General features: G+C 35.4%; 1 protein-coding gene, 1 long non-coding RNA gene and 1 other non-coding gene across 3 annotated transcripts; all 3 read right to left on the bottom strand.

The window, feature by feature from the left end:
- Positions 1-2,400: 2,400 nt before the first annotated feature.
- LOC125493867 (5S ribosomal RNA) lies at positions 2,401-2,518 on the bottom strand. Its single transcript, XR_008967844.1, has one exon. It is a non-coding gene; the product is annotated as a 5S ribosomal RNA (ribosomal RNA).
- Positions 2,519-3,655: 1,137 nt separating this feature from the next.
- Positions 3,656-5,091, bottom strand: LOC104903671 (dof zinc finger protein DOF3.1). The gene has a single exon (XM_010691751.3). It carries the CDS (start codon positions 4,590-4,592, stop codon positions 3,978-3,980), a length of 615 nt encoding a protein of 204 aa, XP_010690053.2. The 5' UTR covers positions 4,593-5,091; the 3' UTR covers positions 3,656-3,977.
- Positions 5,092-14,444: 9,353 nt separating this feature from the next.
- LOC104889191 (uncharacterized) lies at positions 14,445-16,581 on the bottom strand. The gene is made up of 3 exons (XR_007269776.2): positions 15,993-16,581; positions 15,297-15,421; positions 14,445-14,723 (listed from the first exon to the last, which is right to left on the bottom strand). It is a non-coding gene; the product is annotated as an uncharacterized LOC104889191 (long non-coding RNA).
- Positions 16,582-17,464: the final 883 nt, after the last annotated feature.

Here is a 17,464-nt window from a genome sequence, read left to right as displayed (position 1 = left end):
ACACAAACTAAATTGAGCTTTCACTCAACCTTAACAAGAAGATATTAAATACACCCTAATGTATTCTAATCTTCACTCCAAACTTGATACTTCATCATTCGAACATCTTCACTTCGATCTTTGATTAATTCTCCATTTTGATCTTCGATCAAGTATTCTCTTTGCTCGAGAATGAATTGCCTAGCAATAACATAAATAAAATACAATATTTCTATTGTGGTTAAGTCATATTCAAAACTCAAGGGTCAACAACCTTCCCCTTCATTTGTTTTGAAATATGGAAAGCCCGAAATAAATTTATCTTTGAGAAAAAACCTTATTCCCCACCTGATATCACGCTTAAACAAGCCCTTAACCCCCACAAAATTGTTCATTGCTAATCAATCCACGATGTCGTCCTTAAAGGCTCCTAACATCTCTCAAAATGGAAAAATTATTATTATATGCCTTATGTCCATGTAAATGTTGATGCATATCCTTTGTGGATATTAAAACCAAAACAAGTATTGAAGTTGTTATAAGAAATCATCGAGGGGATTAGGTAAGGGGGCTTCAGTGTGAATCATATGCTACTAACCCTTTACATGCATAATGTCTTGCCATTAGGCAAGGTCTACAGATTGTTAGCGAGGCTAATTTTTCCCATATTGTCTTACACTCGGACTGCAAAAAAGTCATTGACCTTATCAACTCCCATACTAGTTATACATATTTATATAAGTGATATTATCAATGATTGTAGGGAGCCGAAGCATTACTTCATGGACATGGTGCTAGAGTTCGTTAGAAGACAAGATAATCAAATAGCGGATGTATTACCTAAGGAAAGTAGAAATGGGTCTAACCCCTTGAATGTAATTCGGCATTTTCCCCTACCCCCTAATTATATTCAAACATTGCTAGATTCGAATTGTACTAGGCTTTTTGGCCAAGACACTTAACTTAACTTAATGTTATCCTTTATTCACCGAAAAAAAAACTATTAAGGGTGAGAATATTGAGAGTCTTGAGGACAGTCTTGGACATAGTCTTGTGGCAAGACTCAATAGGCTCAGTTATATTTGGGCAAAGTCTTAGACGGAGTCTTGGGTTCGGTTTTGATATTCAAAACTCCTCCCAAGACTCTTGCCATACAAAGGATATTTTTTGACCAATAAAAAAATGACATATGTTTTCTTCTTTTTTGTAGAGTTGATTTGAAGAGAGTTTGAGGAATAAAGTATAAAATTAAAATGAGTTTTAAGTGAATTTGTGAAATTAAAAATTATTAAAAAGTTGATGTAGCACAATCTAAAATTTGAAGTTGAGTGTGAGGAACAAACTCATCCTAAATTTCACTAGCAAAGAATTTTTATTTTCTGAAAATTTAATAAATTACTATTTGATTGATTTATGCGAAGTTCGATCTACTTATATAAAGATAGTTAAGATACTTCCACCATTATGTGGAAAGAATAACTTTTCAGAACTAACGCAACCTATATTTATATCAACCAACTTCAAAGTTGCTAGTTCTTAGAAATTTCTACGTTCTATATTCTTTTGAGTCAACCAGATAAGTTCTTAATAGTCATTTCCAAATAAATGTAAGTTCTATCATTTCTCTTTGTTGCGTGTGCCCCCTTCGAAAAAACACGTATTACTAAACAAAAACCAAATAATTACCAAATTAAAATAAAAACAAAAATTTGATTAGATCCAATTCACAATAATTTCTTATGCATGAGACGTTGTGAACCAAGTATCATATGTAGTTTTGGATACAACGCTACCTTGTAAAATTTCACTAAAACTCTAGAAGATTCAAACTCGAGTATATGAGGTCAGCTTTTACCTAATATAAAAAGTTATATATCTAACAGACTAACATAGATATTCTTTGTAAGATGTAATCATTTTTTTATACCGCTAAGTTTTTGTATGATATAATCAATTTTCTTGTATAGCCAACTTTCATTTGATGTAGTCAATTTTTTTGTGATATTGTCACCTCAAATTTCATAATAATAAACTATTATAAATACGATCCATCCAAACCTTTCTATATTTCAATAATACCTCCAATAGTCCAATTACCATAACAAAATTCGCCTTCATCGCTTTTTCTCTTACCAAAATCATGCTTATGTACTCAACGATATACTTGATCTTAAAGAGAATGACTCTTTTTATTGTTTTTTCAAAGTAAGGATAAAGCGCCCTAACCGAATCGGAACCTCTCACTGGTGAACTATGCCCGGATTTGCAGGCAATGCCCCTTGGGAGTAGCGGGAATAGTAAAGGATAATCTCCACACCAAAGTGCCTCTAGTGAGGTTTGATCCCATGACCTCAAGGTTGTAAAATACAAACCAAACCACTAGACTAAATACTACTTGGTAAAATGAATTTTGCGGAAAAAGGGGTGAAACACGAGGATTTTCCAAGAGGTCACCCATCCTAGTACTACTCTCGCCCAAGCACGCTTAACTGCGGAGTTTTGATGGGATCCGGTGCATTAGTACGGTATAATTGCACCCAAAACATTAACAATGTGTATCTAATAAATATTGAACTCATGACCTTTGAAATGATTAGTGAGAGTTTAACCACCAATTCAGCTACAAATTCAACAAGTAGAGAGACTAACTACAGTTCACTGGAATAGTATTAATGACATTAAACTTACTAAAAACATGATACATACCAAGAGCATATAGTAAGCAGTTACGGTTGAGATACAAACACCAAACCAACATAAACAGAACACAAAAAATAAAAAACAATATCCAGGGAACTAGGGAAGATACAGGTTGGGACTTTTGTCTTGCCCTTCGAGACAAAAAAGATGACAAATACAGGTTGGGCCTTTACTTAAGTTTGAGTTTCCCCTCAATACAAAATTCACAAACCACCAAATATGTCAAATCCCCTATTTACATCCACCTCAATAGCTCAACTACCATGCTAGTCATTCATGCATATGGACTCAATTTTGCAACATCCAACAACATACATTATGGCTTATGCCTTCATAATGAACAGAAATCCCCATAAACACTCCAAGAATTAAATACTAACATCTAAAGTGATGAATGGAATTGAATCTCATCCATAATTGCTCACATTATCTCTTGTTCATATAATCATATCCTACGTTACTACGGCTCTTCTATTTATCATAAACAACAATGAGGGAGGCTTGGATAAGGGCATGGAAATCCTAACTCGACACTTCGGTTTATTCCTTTACTAGACACTTCAACTTATGCCAATACCTTAATTATCTTGATTCGCATAATTGAATACAAAACTATAAAATGAGGGAGAACAAAGACAAAGTTATGCTATATGTTCTCGAAAATAAACTAGAAATAAGAATATTAACTAGCACTTTCATATAGGCATACATGGAACGTGTTTATATGCATATTTGTAATGTGGAATCAAGAATATGTTGACACCCGTATCTAATTCTAAAACAAAATTCTAGCATAAATTTCTTTTGCCGGAATACTCAACTTCGGTAAATTTAACACTTGAATATGTACCCATATCGAGTATACCACATATTATAATTAACATCACATTCCTTATGAGCAGAATGACTATTGCTGCAAGAGCACAAGGATGAAGAACCCCTTAATAGCGAATAGAGGCAATCAGGCAACTAAATATTTCATCAGAAAAGTATAAGCTTAATATCCAGCATCATACCAATAGTTTGTATGACAAAACACACAATTTACCAATTACACATATAATAATAACACTACGTATCCATATGTTTTTGTCTCATGTTCCTAAAATAACATGTTACCTTCTAAAATCAGAAATTGCAGTTAATCCACCATACATTAATACATAAAACAATCCCCTAACCAGGAATTTAACTCCTATATTTAGATGATTAATCAAAACCCAAAAAACAAAGAAAAATCACCTTCTCTTCTCTCTATAAATTAAAGCAAGACCAAGATAATCTTTCATTTTTAGTTTTTACTGGAATTTAGAACCTGGAGTATAGATAGCAAGATCAGGCCAAGCATTATTAGCACCCCAACATGATTGTTGATCACCTCCATTCTGAACCCCACCCATGAACTCCAGGCCCGGATTTTGGCCCGTTCCATCATCCTGACCCAATCTCAACCCACTCCGACCCAAACCCTCCAATAGCAGATTATTAAACTGTCCTTCCGAAGCTAGCCCCAGCAGGGAGGTGAAGCTCCCTACTCCTCCTTCTGCTGGTGCTGGCAAGCCCAAACCCGTCCCGATTTCGGACGATACCATCGGGATGGGTTTGGGCTCTGTAGCCACAATTAGATCAGATGATGTAGACGGGATTTGATCCGAAGCCGAAGATGAACGTTTGAAAGATGAACGTTTATTATTCTTGCGGCTACCGCCTCCCACAGGGATGTTCCTTAGAGAGCCACCTTTAGTCCAGTACCTCCTACAACTCTTGCAGAAATGGCGAGGTTGAGATAAGTTGTAGTTGTTGTAGTAGCAGAATTTGGTGTTAGTTGAATCACAACGTGGGCATTTTAGTTGTTGCTCTTGTTCTGGAAATTGTGGTGCTTTCAACTGTTGCACAAATGATGGATCTTGCATTTGTGTTATAACAGAAATGTTAACTTCTTTTTCTAGCAACAAATTTGGTGAATTTTCTAGCAAAATCTTGAAGACTGTGAAGTGGCAAAATTGGACAAAAAGGTTGTTTTCTGCCTTAAAAAAAGAGGAAGATTGTTTTTTTAAAAAGCTAGAATTTTGAAGGACAAATATGTAAGGTAGTGTAATTAAATGAAAAAGGTGAAGATCATACCGAACAAACCAACACTTTTTTCTATAGTTGCTGCAGAAGATTAAACTTTTGATTGAATTATTATAAGATTTTATACTATATTTCAGGTGGGTTTTTTTGATGAAGAGAAAAGATGAAAAGCAAACTCAAAGAAGAAAATGGAGAGAGAAAAACAAGATATTTGAAAGAGGATGTAAATGTCTAATGTGTATAGAATTGCCTGATGTGGAAGATAGTGGTAGTAGTAGAGCTTATCTTTGACGGTCAGTCCGCGTGAAGCTGACCACCCGACTGACAGGACTAAGAAAATAGTGTGAACTTATATAAAGTGAAGACTAGAGTAAGAAGTAACTAGGTTTTAATTTGTTTGCTTCATTAGTTTAAGATTAGGCTTGATTAAATTATTATTAGGAATAATTATGGGTCTTTTTTTATAATTGCTTTGTGTAGCTTCAGTTGCAAGGTTTTTGTTTTGATTGGAAGTTTTTTAAGGCAGTGGAAAACATGTGTCAACTGTTTATGAGAAGATGGTCTTCAACTCTTGAGTGTTACTATTGCAATATTGTTTTCCTTTTTACTCAATGAACATTATGGTTATTAAAGAAATCAAATTACACCATGTGCATGATAATTTAATTGTAAAGTATTTCCTCCGATCTTTATTAGTTTATCCCTTTCTTTTGCATAGAGTTTTAGGAGAAATAACTACTCCCTCCGTCCCAATTTATTTGCTACAAGCACTTTTTCACAAAGACCAAGGAGGGAGTGGGGACCATTGACATAAATGGAATTAACAAAAAAGCAAATAGGTAAATTGTGGACCTATGTATTATATATGGAAACATTTACAAAATCCAGAAGGGAGTGATGGCAAATTTGTAAATAAAGTGTGGGACCTATGTACTATATATGGAAATATTTGCAAATGTAGCAAATAAATTGAGACACCCCTAAATAGCAAAATGTAGCAAATAAATTGGGACGGAGGGAGTAGTTATTAGACCCGGACTATGCCACGGGTAAGAAAAAATTTCATTTATTAATATAATACTTTATGATAATAACACTAAATACAACTTAGCCTAGTTGTTAGAACTCTAGTATATGTACTTAAGGTTTCGGGATCAAACCCTATACTATGCCATTTCTTAATTTTTTTTATTGTACAAGGATTACATGAACTAAAACTCCCTAAGGAGAGCGCGACGTGGCACATTTCCTTGTTCTTGCGTGCTTTTTAATATATTTGTATAGATGTTGTGGGTCATAAAAAAGAAAGAGAAACTATTATTTTATATTAAAGTTGAATGTATGTGTGATGAAAAATTAGTGGTTCCATCCCAAAAATGAAACAAAAGAAAGGTGTAAACTAATAAGGGACATCCTAAAAAAAATACGGGTAAACTGATAAAGACGGAAAAGAATACTAAGTAACGTTTTTTTTTTTCCAGGTAAAAAGAACCCTCTAAACTAATTCCTCTTGAAAGTATAATCAACTTCGTGAGTTGAACATATTGGGAGTAAAAGGAAATGATAAAGGGATCCTTACTCCCAAATAGCTTTTGGTGAAATTTGATTTCATGACTTTTATAGTCATAAGTTCAAATTACCACTAAATCAAGTTTTGCTTGGTTAATATAATAAGAATATGGATAAAGCAAATTGTTTTTGACAAGTAAGATAGGAAAAGGGATGGATCCCACGTAAGCGAGATAACGTAATTGCTCCTTTCTTTTTAATATTTGTCATGTATTTTTTTTTCTAAAGTAGATGATATTTTTAAAAAGGTAAAAAAGTTTCGCCCGCCTGAATCTAATTCAAAATAAGCGAGTTAAAATTGAAATTTCCAACTTATTTATTAATGAGGTTGACATGTTAGATCGTTGAATCAAACATATTATGTAAGAGTCGAAATCTCCAATAATGACTTACTTTGAACAGTTTAACTCATAAGTAAATAAAAAAATGAAAAGATTATATTGATAAGTGTACAAGTTTGGTCGAAAGAAATATTAAAAGGAATTAAGTTCTTCAACTTAAAAAAAATATGTTTAATGTTCTATCAGGTGTAAATATAGGGAAAATATAAGGTTAATCAGGTCCAACCAGGACTAATATATCCAATTCAGGTGAAGAGAATGTTAGATAGGTTACGAATAGTGCAAATTTGTCACAATAATAATTAATTTATTTATATAGTAATGATGGTAATGCATGGATATAACTCGTTTATAGAATAGGTTAAATTAGTTGTGATTTTTTTTACTTGTTTATTTAAATGCATAAGTTTGAGCCGCGTGATTCTCAACTTATTTATTATCACAAACTTGTCTATAAGGCAGGCCACACCTTGAATAAATAGTGTGGCCAGCTAATAAAAGGTCCAAGCTAGGCTTTATAATGAAGCTTGCGTCCCCTAAAAAAAGCCCAAGCGTGGATTCGTTTTCAGAAGGGTTACTTTTTGTAAGAGGAATTACTTTTGAGTCCGTTTTCAGAGGGGTTATTTTTCATAACAGGGGTTACTTTTCGTAACAATGATTACTTTTGAATCTGTTTTCTAAGGGGTTACTTTTCATAACAGGGGTTACTTTTGTTGAATCTAGGTTTTTTCTTCTAACTTTTAGGTGTTATTTTTAGTGAAACTAAGGGTTACTTTTTCGAATGTTAAGCGGTTACTTTATTGGAACTGGGGATTACTTTTTGCAATGATAAAGGGGTTACTTTTACTGAAAGCATGGGTTACGTTTGTAATTATAAGGATTTACTTTTACTAAAAGTATGGGTTACATTTGTAATTATAAGGAGTTACTTCTACGGTATATAGGGGTTACTTTTACTGAAACTATGAGTTACTTTTTCAAATGTTAAGGTTTATTTTTTTTGTATATTTGAAGGGTTAGTTTTTAGTGAAAGTATGGGTTACTTTTTGTATTATAAGGGTTACTTTATACAAACACCAAACCATTTCTCAATCTCCTTCCCATCTCTTTGATCAAACCATGGAACCACCACGTCCTCCTCCTCCCCATCACCACCACACCACCACCACAACCACCGACTCAAACAACCAACCACCATTACTTCTCTTAACTCCATCAAATTGCTGCAAATTAAACCCATTCAAAAAAATAAAACATAATAGAAACCATCATTATCTGCAGAGGATGAGCCACAAAGCGTCAACCAACTTGTCATAGACACGTGTAGCAGTTTCCGACATAAGGCGTCGGAAAACAGCGATAATTGGTCGGAAAAAGTCGCAGGAAAAGCAAAATCCGATAGAAGTGGAAGAAGGAGAAGAAGAAACAGTTGGTTGAAGGTAAGCCCAAGCAACTTGTTTTACTAAACAATTTCAAATGGGAATCTTGTAGCCGGAACCCGCAGAAGAAGCCAAGATTCCGATGATTGCGACAACAGGAACAAAAGAGAGAATCGAGAAAGGACTCAAGGAGATTGCTGCTGGTGGTGGTTGCCGTTGGTCTTTCCGCAAAGAGGAATTGGGGCGGGAGGAGATAGAAAATAAAATGTCAGAAGAAGAGGAATTGGGGCAGGGAAGGAGGAAGAGCTACAGTAATGTGGCTGCACGGTTTTGGTTTCGTGTGGTGTGTTGCACAAAAAACGGACTTATTTATTATTTATCTGAATTGAAATCCAACCTATTTACTAGCCTTATCTTTAACTCAAAATCAATTGGCTATAATTTAAAAAACCACTTAAAATTGATAGTGGAATTTACATGTTTTAAATAGCATTTAGCTTGATATATTTGTTTCCTTGGCAAAGAATGGTCCCCCCCCCCCCACCACACTCTTCCAAGGTACTTATCTCAAATTCTCAACAAGTGAATTGGATGCTCATCCACCCTATCCGATTCGGCGAGTGATAAGTTGATTGATTATTGTATATATGTATCGAGGAAGAAAAGGTAAATCAACATACAAAATTCATGGTGTGCAACTGTTACACCATAATTATTGTGTAAAAGTCACCACCCCCCCTATCCTCCCTCTTGATACACTCTTTAAACATTCTATCTCTCATCAGAAGCTCCTTTAAGATACGACTTTGAATCTCTTCGGAACAACATATTTTGTAGTTTAACAATTAAACAACTGCATAAATCAAGAACACACGAAACAAAAATTGAAAATCAAACCAAAATTCGAAAATTAAATGAAATAAATTCAATCAAAAAGAAAAATTGTGAATAACCTCGTTAAGAGAGAGATAAAGAAAAGCAAATTGAGAAGCGAGAGCAAAGAGAAGAGAGACATGTTCTTGGAGGCGAAGGAATCGTCAGCGGCGAGATTGGCTATGAAATAATGTCGGAAGCAAAGGAACATTCAGCGGCGATAGTGGCGGTGTAGGAATCGAGGTTGTTGTTGTTGTTGCAGCGGTTAGAATTCTTCTATATATAATTGTTTCTCTAAACCTAACGCTCAATCTCAATTTCCTTCTCTTGTTTATGTTAGTTGTGTAATTGAGGGGTTTGGTTTTCATAATCCTTCTTTTTCTTATTTGCCGTGAATCTAGGGTTTATATAGCAGAAGAACAAAATATTTACATACAAGTAAAAATGGTACGGCTGTTGTTGGGGTGAACCTCACAAAAATATTGATGTTGTGTTGACTCATGTGGTGGCGACGTGGGGTGTCGATGGTGAGGTGGGGTCGAGTGGGGTGGGTCAGTTGTTGAAGGGTGGTGGGGGTGGTTGTGGGGTGAGCTGGTGGTGGTTTTGGTTGTTTGGGTGACATAATGACATCAAACAAATAATAATGATATGAATAGATGACAAAATAACATCAAATAAAACTCAAATGGCATGAAACATATTAGAAATAATATGATACAAAAGACAAAATGACATGAAATAAAACTGAAATGACATAAATAAATTAGAAATGATATGAAATAAATGACAATGTGACATCAATAAAAGTGAAATGGCATCAAAACAGAATTCAAATAACATGAAATAGAACACATATTTCAAATGACATGAAATAAATAACAAATGCTACCAAATTTATGTTATCATTTGCGGAGTCCATGTCATTTTTGTTGGAGTTTGCATCGTTATGTGACATTATGTACATGTGAAATTTTGTTATATAATACTCCCTCTGTTTTTTTATTGTTCTCATTTTTCTATGCGCGTCTCCCAATGTACCTCTTTGAACTTATATTACAAATAGATTAATAATGTACTAATTGAGACGAATCAAACAAGACCCCACATGACTATAATTTTTCTTATAAATAGAAAATAATTGAGAAGATTATCTCTAAGTATGATCGTATAAAAATTCCTAATGAGAAAGATAAAAAACAAAACAAAGGAAGTAAGTTATAATATAACATATTACACCTAATACACACTTATCACTTATCAGGGACCCAATTCTTAACGAGGTAGAAAAAAAATTCAAACTATGACATTGTGCCTCGAATAACATCAATAGGAGCAAATGAATGTCAACCAAATTTTAAGAGAAAATTGGTTACACTATTTACTAAACGACAAATGTGCCATATATTGAGAATATGGAAGTCTTTCAAAAGTTGTCAAATGTCAACCATTAGTGTATTGAAAGATAATTTAGATAACACTTCGACATTGTATTTGGACTTTAGAGTATGCGCCTACGTTTTTTTGTACTTATAAGTTACAACGATTAAAAAAAAAATCTCAATCATAGGCTTCTGTTGTTGAGAATTATCAATGATAGATTCAACTTATTTTTTCTCTCATAATAAAACCTTAAGTTTTTTAATTTACCCAAAAGTAGTATTAATGAGGCTTAAATGTCAATTTCATATTTATTTTTTATACTTCGGTTAAGTTTTGCCTAACCCCTACTAACCATGGTTTATTTAGGTCTAGACTCCTAATCGATTAACATAATTTCCATAAATCTAGCTATACGGATGGTAGTGAAAATTCATGGAAGTATTATATATTACTATTATATTAGCAATGTAAATTGAAGAGTAATAGCCACAAATGTGTACAGATAGTAGTTGACAAAGAAAGAAAATCCAAATATTTTTCATTTACAAATTCATCTATAAGTGCGTGAGTAGCTGAAGAATAAATACAGTCACAAGCATGATAGTTTCTCTAGTTTGATAATTCTAGAATTATTAGATATAGTTTAAGTGTTAATTCTTGAATATGATTTAAGGGCTTCACATAACCACATCCTTGTGCATCATGAGACTTTAGAGTCCTTATCTATAATAAGAAACGACCTCACATCATCACGGTCTCGTAGGAAGTGTGAAACTATGGAGGTCATTGAAAAATTTGAGATCCAAATTGCCGGTTATTAGGATTGCAGACCTAAATAAACCATGTCAGTAGGGGTTAGGCAAAACTTAATAGAAGTATTCAAACTAAACATGAAATTAACGTTTAAGCCTCATTAATGCAACTTTTGAGTAAATCAGGAAAATTGAGACCCTAGCAATGGAAAAAAGAAGAAGTTGAATCTACCATTCGAAATTTTTAAGAATAGGAGCCTACCATTAGTAATTTCCCTATAAAATTCACGATAGTCATAGTGGGATACGTGAATAACGATAAAAGTCAATATGATATAATTTAAAAAATTGAGGTGGTATTAAATTTTGACATTGCCTAGAAGATGCAAGTGTGAATATCTTTTTTCCTGAAGATACTTCATAATTGATAATAAGCCATATGACACATAGAACTATCTGTTATTTTTAGAAAGTAACCGTACCAACTTTGTATATAGTCATCTCATCGGGCATAGGCTTGTGTTCCAATGTAGTCAAAAACATTTTCCCCCCCTTACCACCCCCCTTACTCTCAAGTATTTATCCCGCTAATCTGGGTCGATTTGTCTGTGCGATGTTCCAATCCGGTAGGGTAATTCATCGTACCAATCTAAAAAAATGACACATGCAATTGTATAACTTCATGTTTTTAACCAAACATTCACTTCAAGATTTCCGTGATTATAATTATTTTTTATCTGTTTGATAATTTAGATGGGTATTATTTTTTTGCATACAATGCGGCCATTACATCGCGTGTATGTGATTATATGAAAATAATCCTTATTTATTATTCTGGGTTAAAAATTTGCTTTAATAAATAAGTAATATAACTATATATATAAAGAAAAAATCTTGATAAACTTTTATTGAAAATTTATTCGTAAGATATTAGTGTATAACTATATCTCTGTAGATAATGAATAAGAATTTAAGAAAAACAATTATTAATATATATGAGTATTTTACATGTTTATTTTGTTTTTTAAAATCTGGAAGTTATCTTGACTCTAAGAATTTGGTAGTTACATTAGAGTTTTTTTTTTTTTTTTTTTACAGTTTGTTTGATTCATTTTTAGTAAAGGAAAGGAATAAAAAAGGAAAAAAAAGTGAACTGAAAGGAGAAAAAATTTTTACTTCCAATGTTTGGTTTAAATTTTCTTTTTCCTCTCAAATTCTCCCACTTTTAGTAGGAGATGAAATTGAGAATTTATAATGAGTCTTTGGCTCTTTGGCTCTTTTACCAAACAAGCTGTTAATATTTGTAACTTTTTTACCCTCAATATTTTAAAAGAACAAATATATACAAGATATTTAAGGAAATTCAGGTGAACATCAAAATTTTCAAGAATTCCCTCAACGACAAATATAGATTACGACTACCTTCAAAATTCCATCCCATGAAACATCCACTTCGAAAAAATTACAAAATCGCAATATGAGATTTCATCTTGGACACACATGGTTTGCAGTGTGCCTAGTGTGGTACCAAGTAAGTTTGACATCCTACACCTCAATTAATCTTATTTGACTATTATGAGCAATCTCCAGCCAAATACATGTCCTCAAACCTCAATTGTGTTTCTCCTCTATAGTTGAAGTCAAATTTGTGATTTATGTGGCTTAGTAAGCTTTGGCTTTTTCAAAAAGAGGCAGCCACAGTAATTACAAACTAGATATTTTTTTAAACTTTTTTTTCAATTTAATTCAATTTCGTTCAATTTAATTTAGTTTGTTTGTCTCATCTCATTTCCAATTTACTTTTTCCTTACTTAAATTTAATTCAATTCAATTGATACAAGAATAAGAATTTCAAGTAATCATTAATTACAGTTGAACTAATTAGCGAGGCATGGGTTTGAGCCGCAAGAAAACAAATCGAAGATAGGCATTAGCCGACATCATTAAAAAGTTGCGTGAAAATAAAGCGAAGATTTGACAGCTGAGTGGGAGCATCATTAGAGAATAGAAGGGCAGAAATATTTGACCTTTGATTAAGGGGGACTAGAATCAAATCACGGCCGTCCAAGTGTGTGAGTGTGATGAATAAAGGACCTTTTTGATGTTTGTGGTGTATAGGTTTCGTAGCGTTTAGTTGCAGCAACCCAGTAAACCAATGTCACCATGGACGCGTGGCACTACCCCATCACTGCTGCTACTAACCGCTACTGTGCAATTCTGCATACCTAAAAGTTTCCCCACTTTGCTCCTTTTGCTTTTTCTCCAATCCTTGCCACGCTCAGCAGTAATGAATGAACCAACATTTTCTATTCAAGTAATCCTTACTTATCCAAAATTATCTTAAGCGTTTTTTCACCAAACATAGTTTTACGATATGCACTAGGTACCCTCATTATTTCTAAACTACATGAAATACCTTTGTAATTTGTATAAAATGTACCAAGTACCCTTACTGACTAACGATGTTAAGTTTCCGTTAGCTTTTAGCGTTAATTAATCCCTCTAACTAGAGTTAGGTATGGGCCGGACTGAGCCTATTCACGGGCTCGGCCCGCGGGCTTAGGAAACTGGCGGGTCGATTTGGGCCCGAGACTATGATTGCGGGCCGTGCCGGGCCGGACTTGAAATTTTCAGATTTTGTCCACGACCCGCCCAGGCCCGCGGGCCGGGCTCGTGCCTCATGCTGGCTGGCCCATGTTTTATGTTGTTTTTTAGATTTTTGATAGTTTTAGGCTAAAAAACAAAAAGGAAAGGACCATTCTGCCCGTGGGGCTTCCCATGGGCCATCTAGGCGGACTCGTATCGGTGCGGGCCTGAAATAAAATTTCTTGATCGTGACAGGCCCGCGGCCCACGTAGCGGACAACAAGCCGAGCCGGGCCCAAATCGTGCTGGGCCGGGCCGAAACATCGTGTTGTCCCGGCCCATGCCCACCTCTACCTCTAACCCTTATTAAATCCTAATTAACTATATAAACCCTAACTTCTAGCGTTATCTAGATACTAACCCCCTAACTTCAAACCTTAATCTAACCTTAACCCCCTAACTTTAAACCCTAACCCTCCCACCACCACCCAACAACCACCATCTCCACTCCCTTCCCCCACCCCACCACCACCACCACAACCCCCTTCCCCGTCGATTTCCCCACGCACCCCCGCAGCAGCCCCCACCCCCGTTCTCCCCACCCCCTCGATTTCCCTCAAATCCCCACCCCCGTCGATTTTTGTTAAATTCCCCCACCCCCGTCGATTTTTGTTAAATTCCCCCACCCCCGTCAATTTCAACCAACCGATCCCCAATCACTTTTTCTTTCTCTCTAATTGTTGCGAATGGAATGGGGGTTCTGCTGTAACAACCCGCACTTCCGAGCTGCTAGCTAATCATACTTAAGATCCATAAAACTCAATTAACATTTCATAACCTCGAATTAACTATTTACTCGCAGCGGAAACAAAACCTTTTTACACGATCCTGGACCTATGGGTCAGGGCCCACAACATAATAATCTTCACAACCAATAACAGATTACAATTTACTTTATTCCCAAAACAATAGAATATTAAATTCTCCACTAAGAGCTTGCATACTTCCAAATACAACCTTAGAATACAAGGATATCTACAATTCAATAATCGACTCTTTACTTTCGATCCACTATGAGCTCCCAACACAAACCTGCAGATTACGGAAGAAAATACAAAACAGAAACAAAACTAAAATGAGCGAAAAACTCAGTAACTTTACTTCAGCCCGTCAAAACGGTTTTGGTTCGTAAACATTTTTCATATCAGAAACAACTTGGTAATTGTTCGGAAATAATTCATCTTTTAAATATATCGCTGGCATAGCTTAGTCACATTGCATAAATCGCTGGCAAGTACAGGCTTATAACATAACTTAACATAATATTCGACCTTATCTGGTCTTAACTCATATACGAATTATTTTTACTCCACCTGTACCTTGCCCACTATTCATCTCAGTTCATAAACTAAGCCAGCTAAAACCATTTCGAAAACATTTTCTCATTATCACACTCAAATCACATTTCTAGAATACTTTATAGTTTCCAAACAATTCCAATAACATAACCAAAGCATTATTCTTCCATAACCATCAAATATCAATTCACAATTAACTTATAAATATGCATCTATAACCATGGCCATGACTATAAGCAATGTATGATATTGAAAACACAATATAACATGGGCATGTAATTTCATTTTTGCTGAACATAAAGGTTACCTCGATACGATAATCCAACTCCATAATAACTCAAGAACGATTATATGCAACCTCCAAGAATCATGAACTTGACCTTCATCTTAGATTGAATCATATACTTCTTAAAGGCATTCCCCAACAATCACCTCAATACAACAATAACAACAATTATCATTCATTCTTAAACTCTCTAAAATCTGCTATAAACTAATACAACCCTTCCACTAATCTAATTCATATCATCAATCTGACATGCCAACTTAATTAATCCTAAGTTCAACTCTACTTACTTCACTTACTAATATAATAAAACTCAATTCAATAACCAATTCTAATCTATACATTATCTAAAATCATAATTCCAATTTCTGAATCCTCAACTTAGCCAACTGATTATATATGACTCAAATTCATAATTCTGCACCTACTTGCCCACACAACAATAATCTCTAAGAATATTATCAAAACAACATAGTTTATAAAATCAGATTTTGTAAACTTACTCAAGAAGTACCACTTTATATTTATAACTCTCAATTGATTAAATAAAAGCCAAAAGATTCAATCTTTAATATCAACAAACCAAATTGGTATATCATAATCTGATTTTTGTTCAAATTGATAACAAATTCAACTATAAAAATCAGAACCATTATTCATATATAAATTAGATTGAACTTGATGAAATAAGATTCACAATTAAACCCAAAATTATACCTTGTTAAAGAGATAAGAATTTGAAGAACTCAACAACCATAACAACGTGCAGCAGCGATGGTGGCAGCTCGCCGGCGAAGAGGACCGGAAAACGATAGCACTGGCGCACAACAACAAAACAGAAGCAGCACCGACACATCAGCAAAACACCGGTGGCGGCATTACGACAGCAGCAGCAGCACCGCGGAAGCAGAGGAGAGAGAAACGAAATTAAGAACACTAAACAACATCACTGGTTGATCGCAATTAGATGGAATTCGAAGAGAAAAGTAAATAGAGGTGCAGATGACAAGATGCGAGCTTGAGATATCAAAGGAATGGATGAATTGGGTCTGAATTTGAAGAAGGGTGTTGGGGTTTCTATTTACCTTTACTAAGGCTTTATGAAATTTGGACAGCTAAGTACAATTGTGGCATTCCCACACAATGCCACGAAACATAAGGAAATGAGTTGTTTTCTTTCTTTTTCTTCTCTTTCTCTTTTTTTTTTATTGTATATTTTCTTTTTCTAACATCAGATTTAAAATCATCAAAAGAAATTCAAAACATTTTAATTCATAAATTTTCCCAAAACAAAAATCATAAGTAATTTTCCAAATAGCCTAGTTTTATAATAAATAATTAAACTCACCTTAAACAAGTTTAAAAATACCGGCTATTACATCTGCTGTGTGTGTTGACGGGAGAGGGGGAATTCGACAGGGGTGGGGGATACTGGCGGGGTGAAGGTGTGGAAGGGGGGGGGTTGCTGCAGGGGTGGGGAGGAGGGGGGCTGCTGGGACTGGGGTGGTGGGAGAAGGGGTTGTTGTGGGGGTAGGGAAGGAGGGCTGGGTGCTTGGTGGGGGAGGAAGGGGCTGCTGAGACTGGTGGGGTGGGAGAGGGGGCTGCTCCGGGGGGTGGGGAAGAGGGGGCTGCTGGGGACTAGGGTGGTGGGGGAGAAGGGAGGTTGCTGTGGGGGTGGGGAGGAGGGGGCTGCTGGGGACTAGGGTGGTGGGGGAGAAGGGGGGCTACTGTGGGGGGGTGGGGAAGGAAGGCTGGGTGATGGGGTGGGGGAGGAGGGTTGGCTGCTGGGTGCTGGGGGAGGATTAGGGGGTTAATATTAGGGTTAAGGTTTAAGGTTTAGAGTTATGTGTTAATAATGGCAAAATGGTAAATAAAGCTGACGAAAACTTAACACCGTTAGTCATTAAGGGTATTTGGTGCATTTTATGTAAATCACATGGCATCTGGTGCATTTTTGAAACATTTGTGTCGGATGTGAGGCGCCCATTTGCGTCGGACGCAGGTGCGACGCCAAAGCCCTCGACGCAAATGACTAGGAAACTATCTGCGTCGGACAAGAAACGACGCAAATGGGTGGGCTATTTGCGTCGCACCGGCCTGTATACGGTACGACGCAAGTGGATCTTGCCAGCCCCCCATTTCTAACCCAACAGCCATTTTTAAGTGATTTGCGTCGCATGAATCACTTG

The sequence above is a fragment of the Beta vulgaris genome, chromosome 9 (genome assembly GCF_026745355.1).
Source record: "Beta vulgaris subsp. vulgaris cultivar EL10 chromosome 9, EL10.2, whole genome shotgun sequence".
Classification (NCBI taxonomy): domain Eukaryota; kingdom Viridiplantae; phylum Streptophyta; class Magnoliopsida; order Caryophyllales; family Amaranthaceae; genus Beta; species Beta vulgaris.
This window is presented reverse-complemented; position numbering and strand designations above follow the sequence as displayed.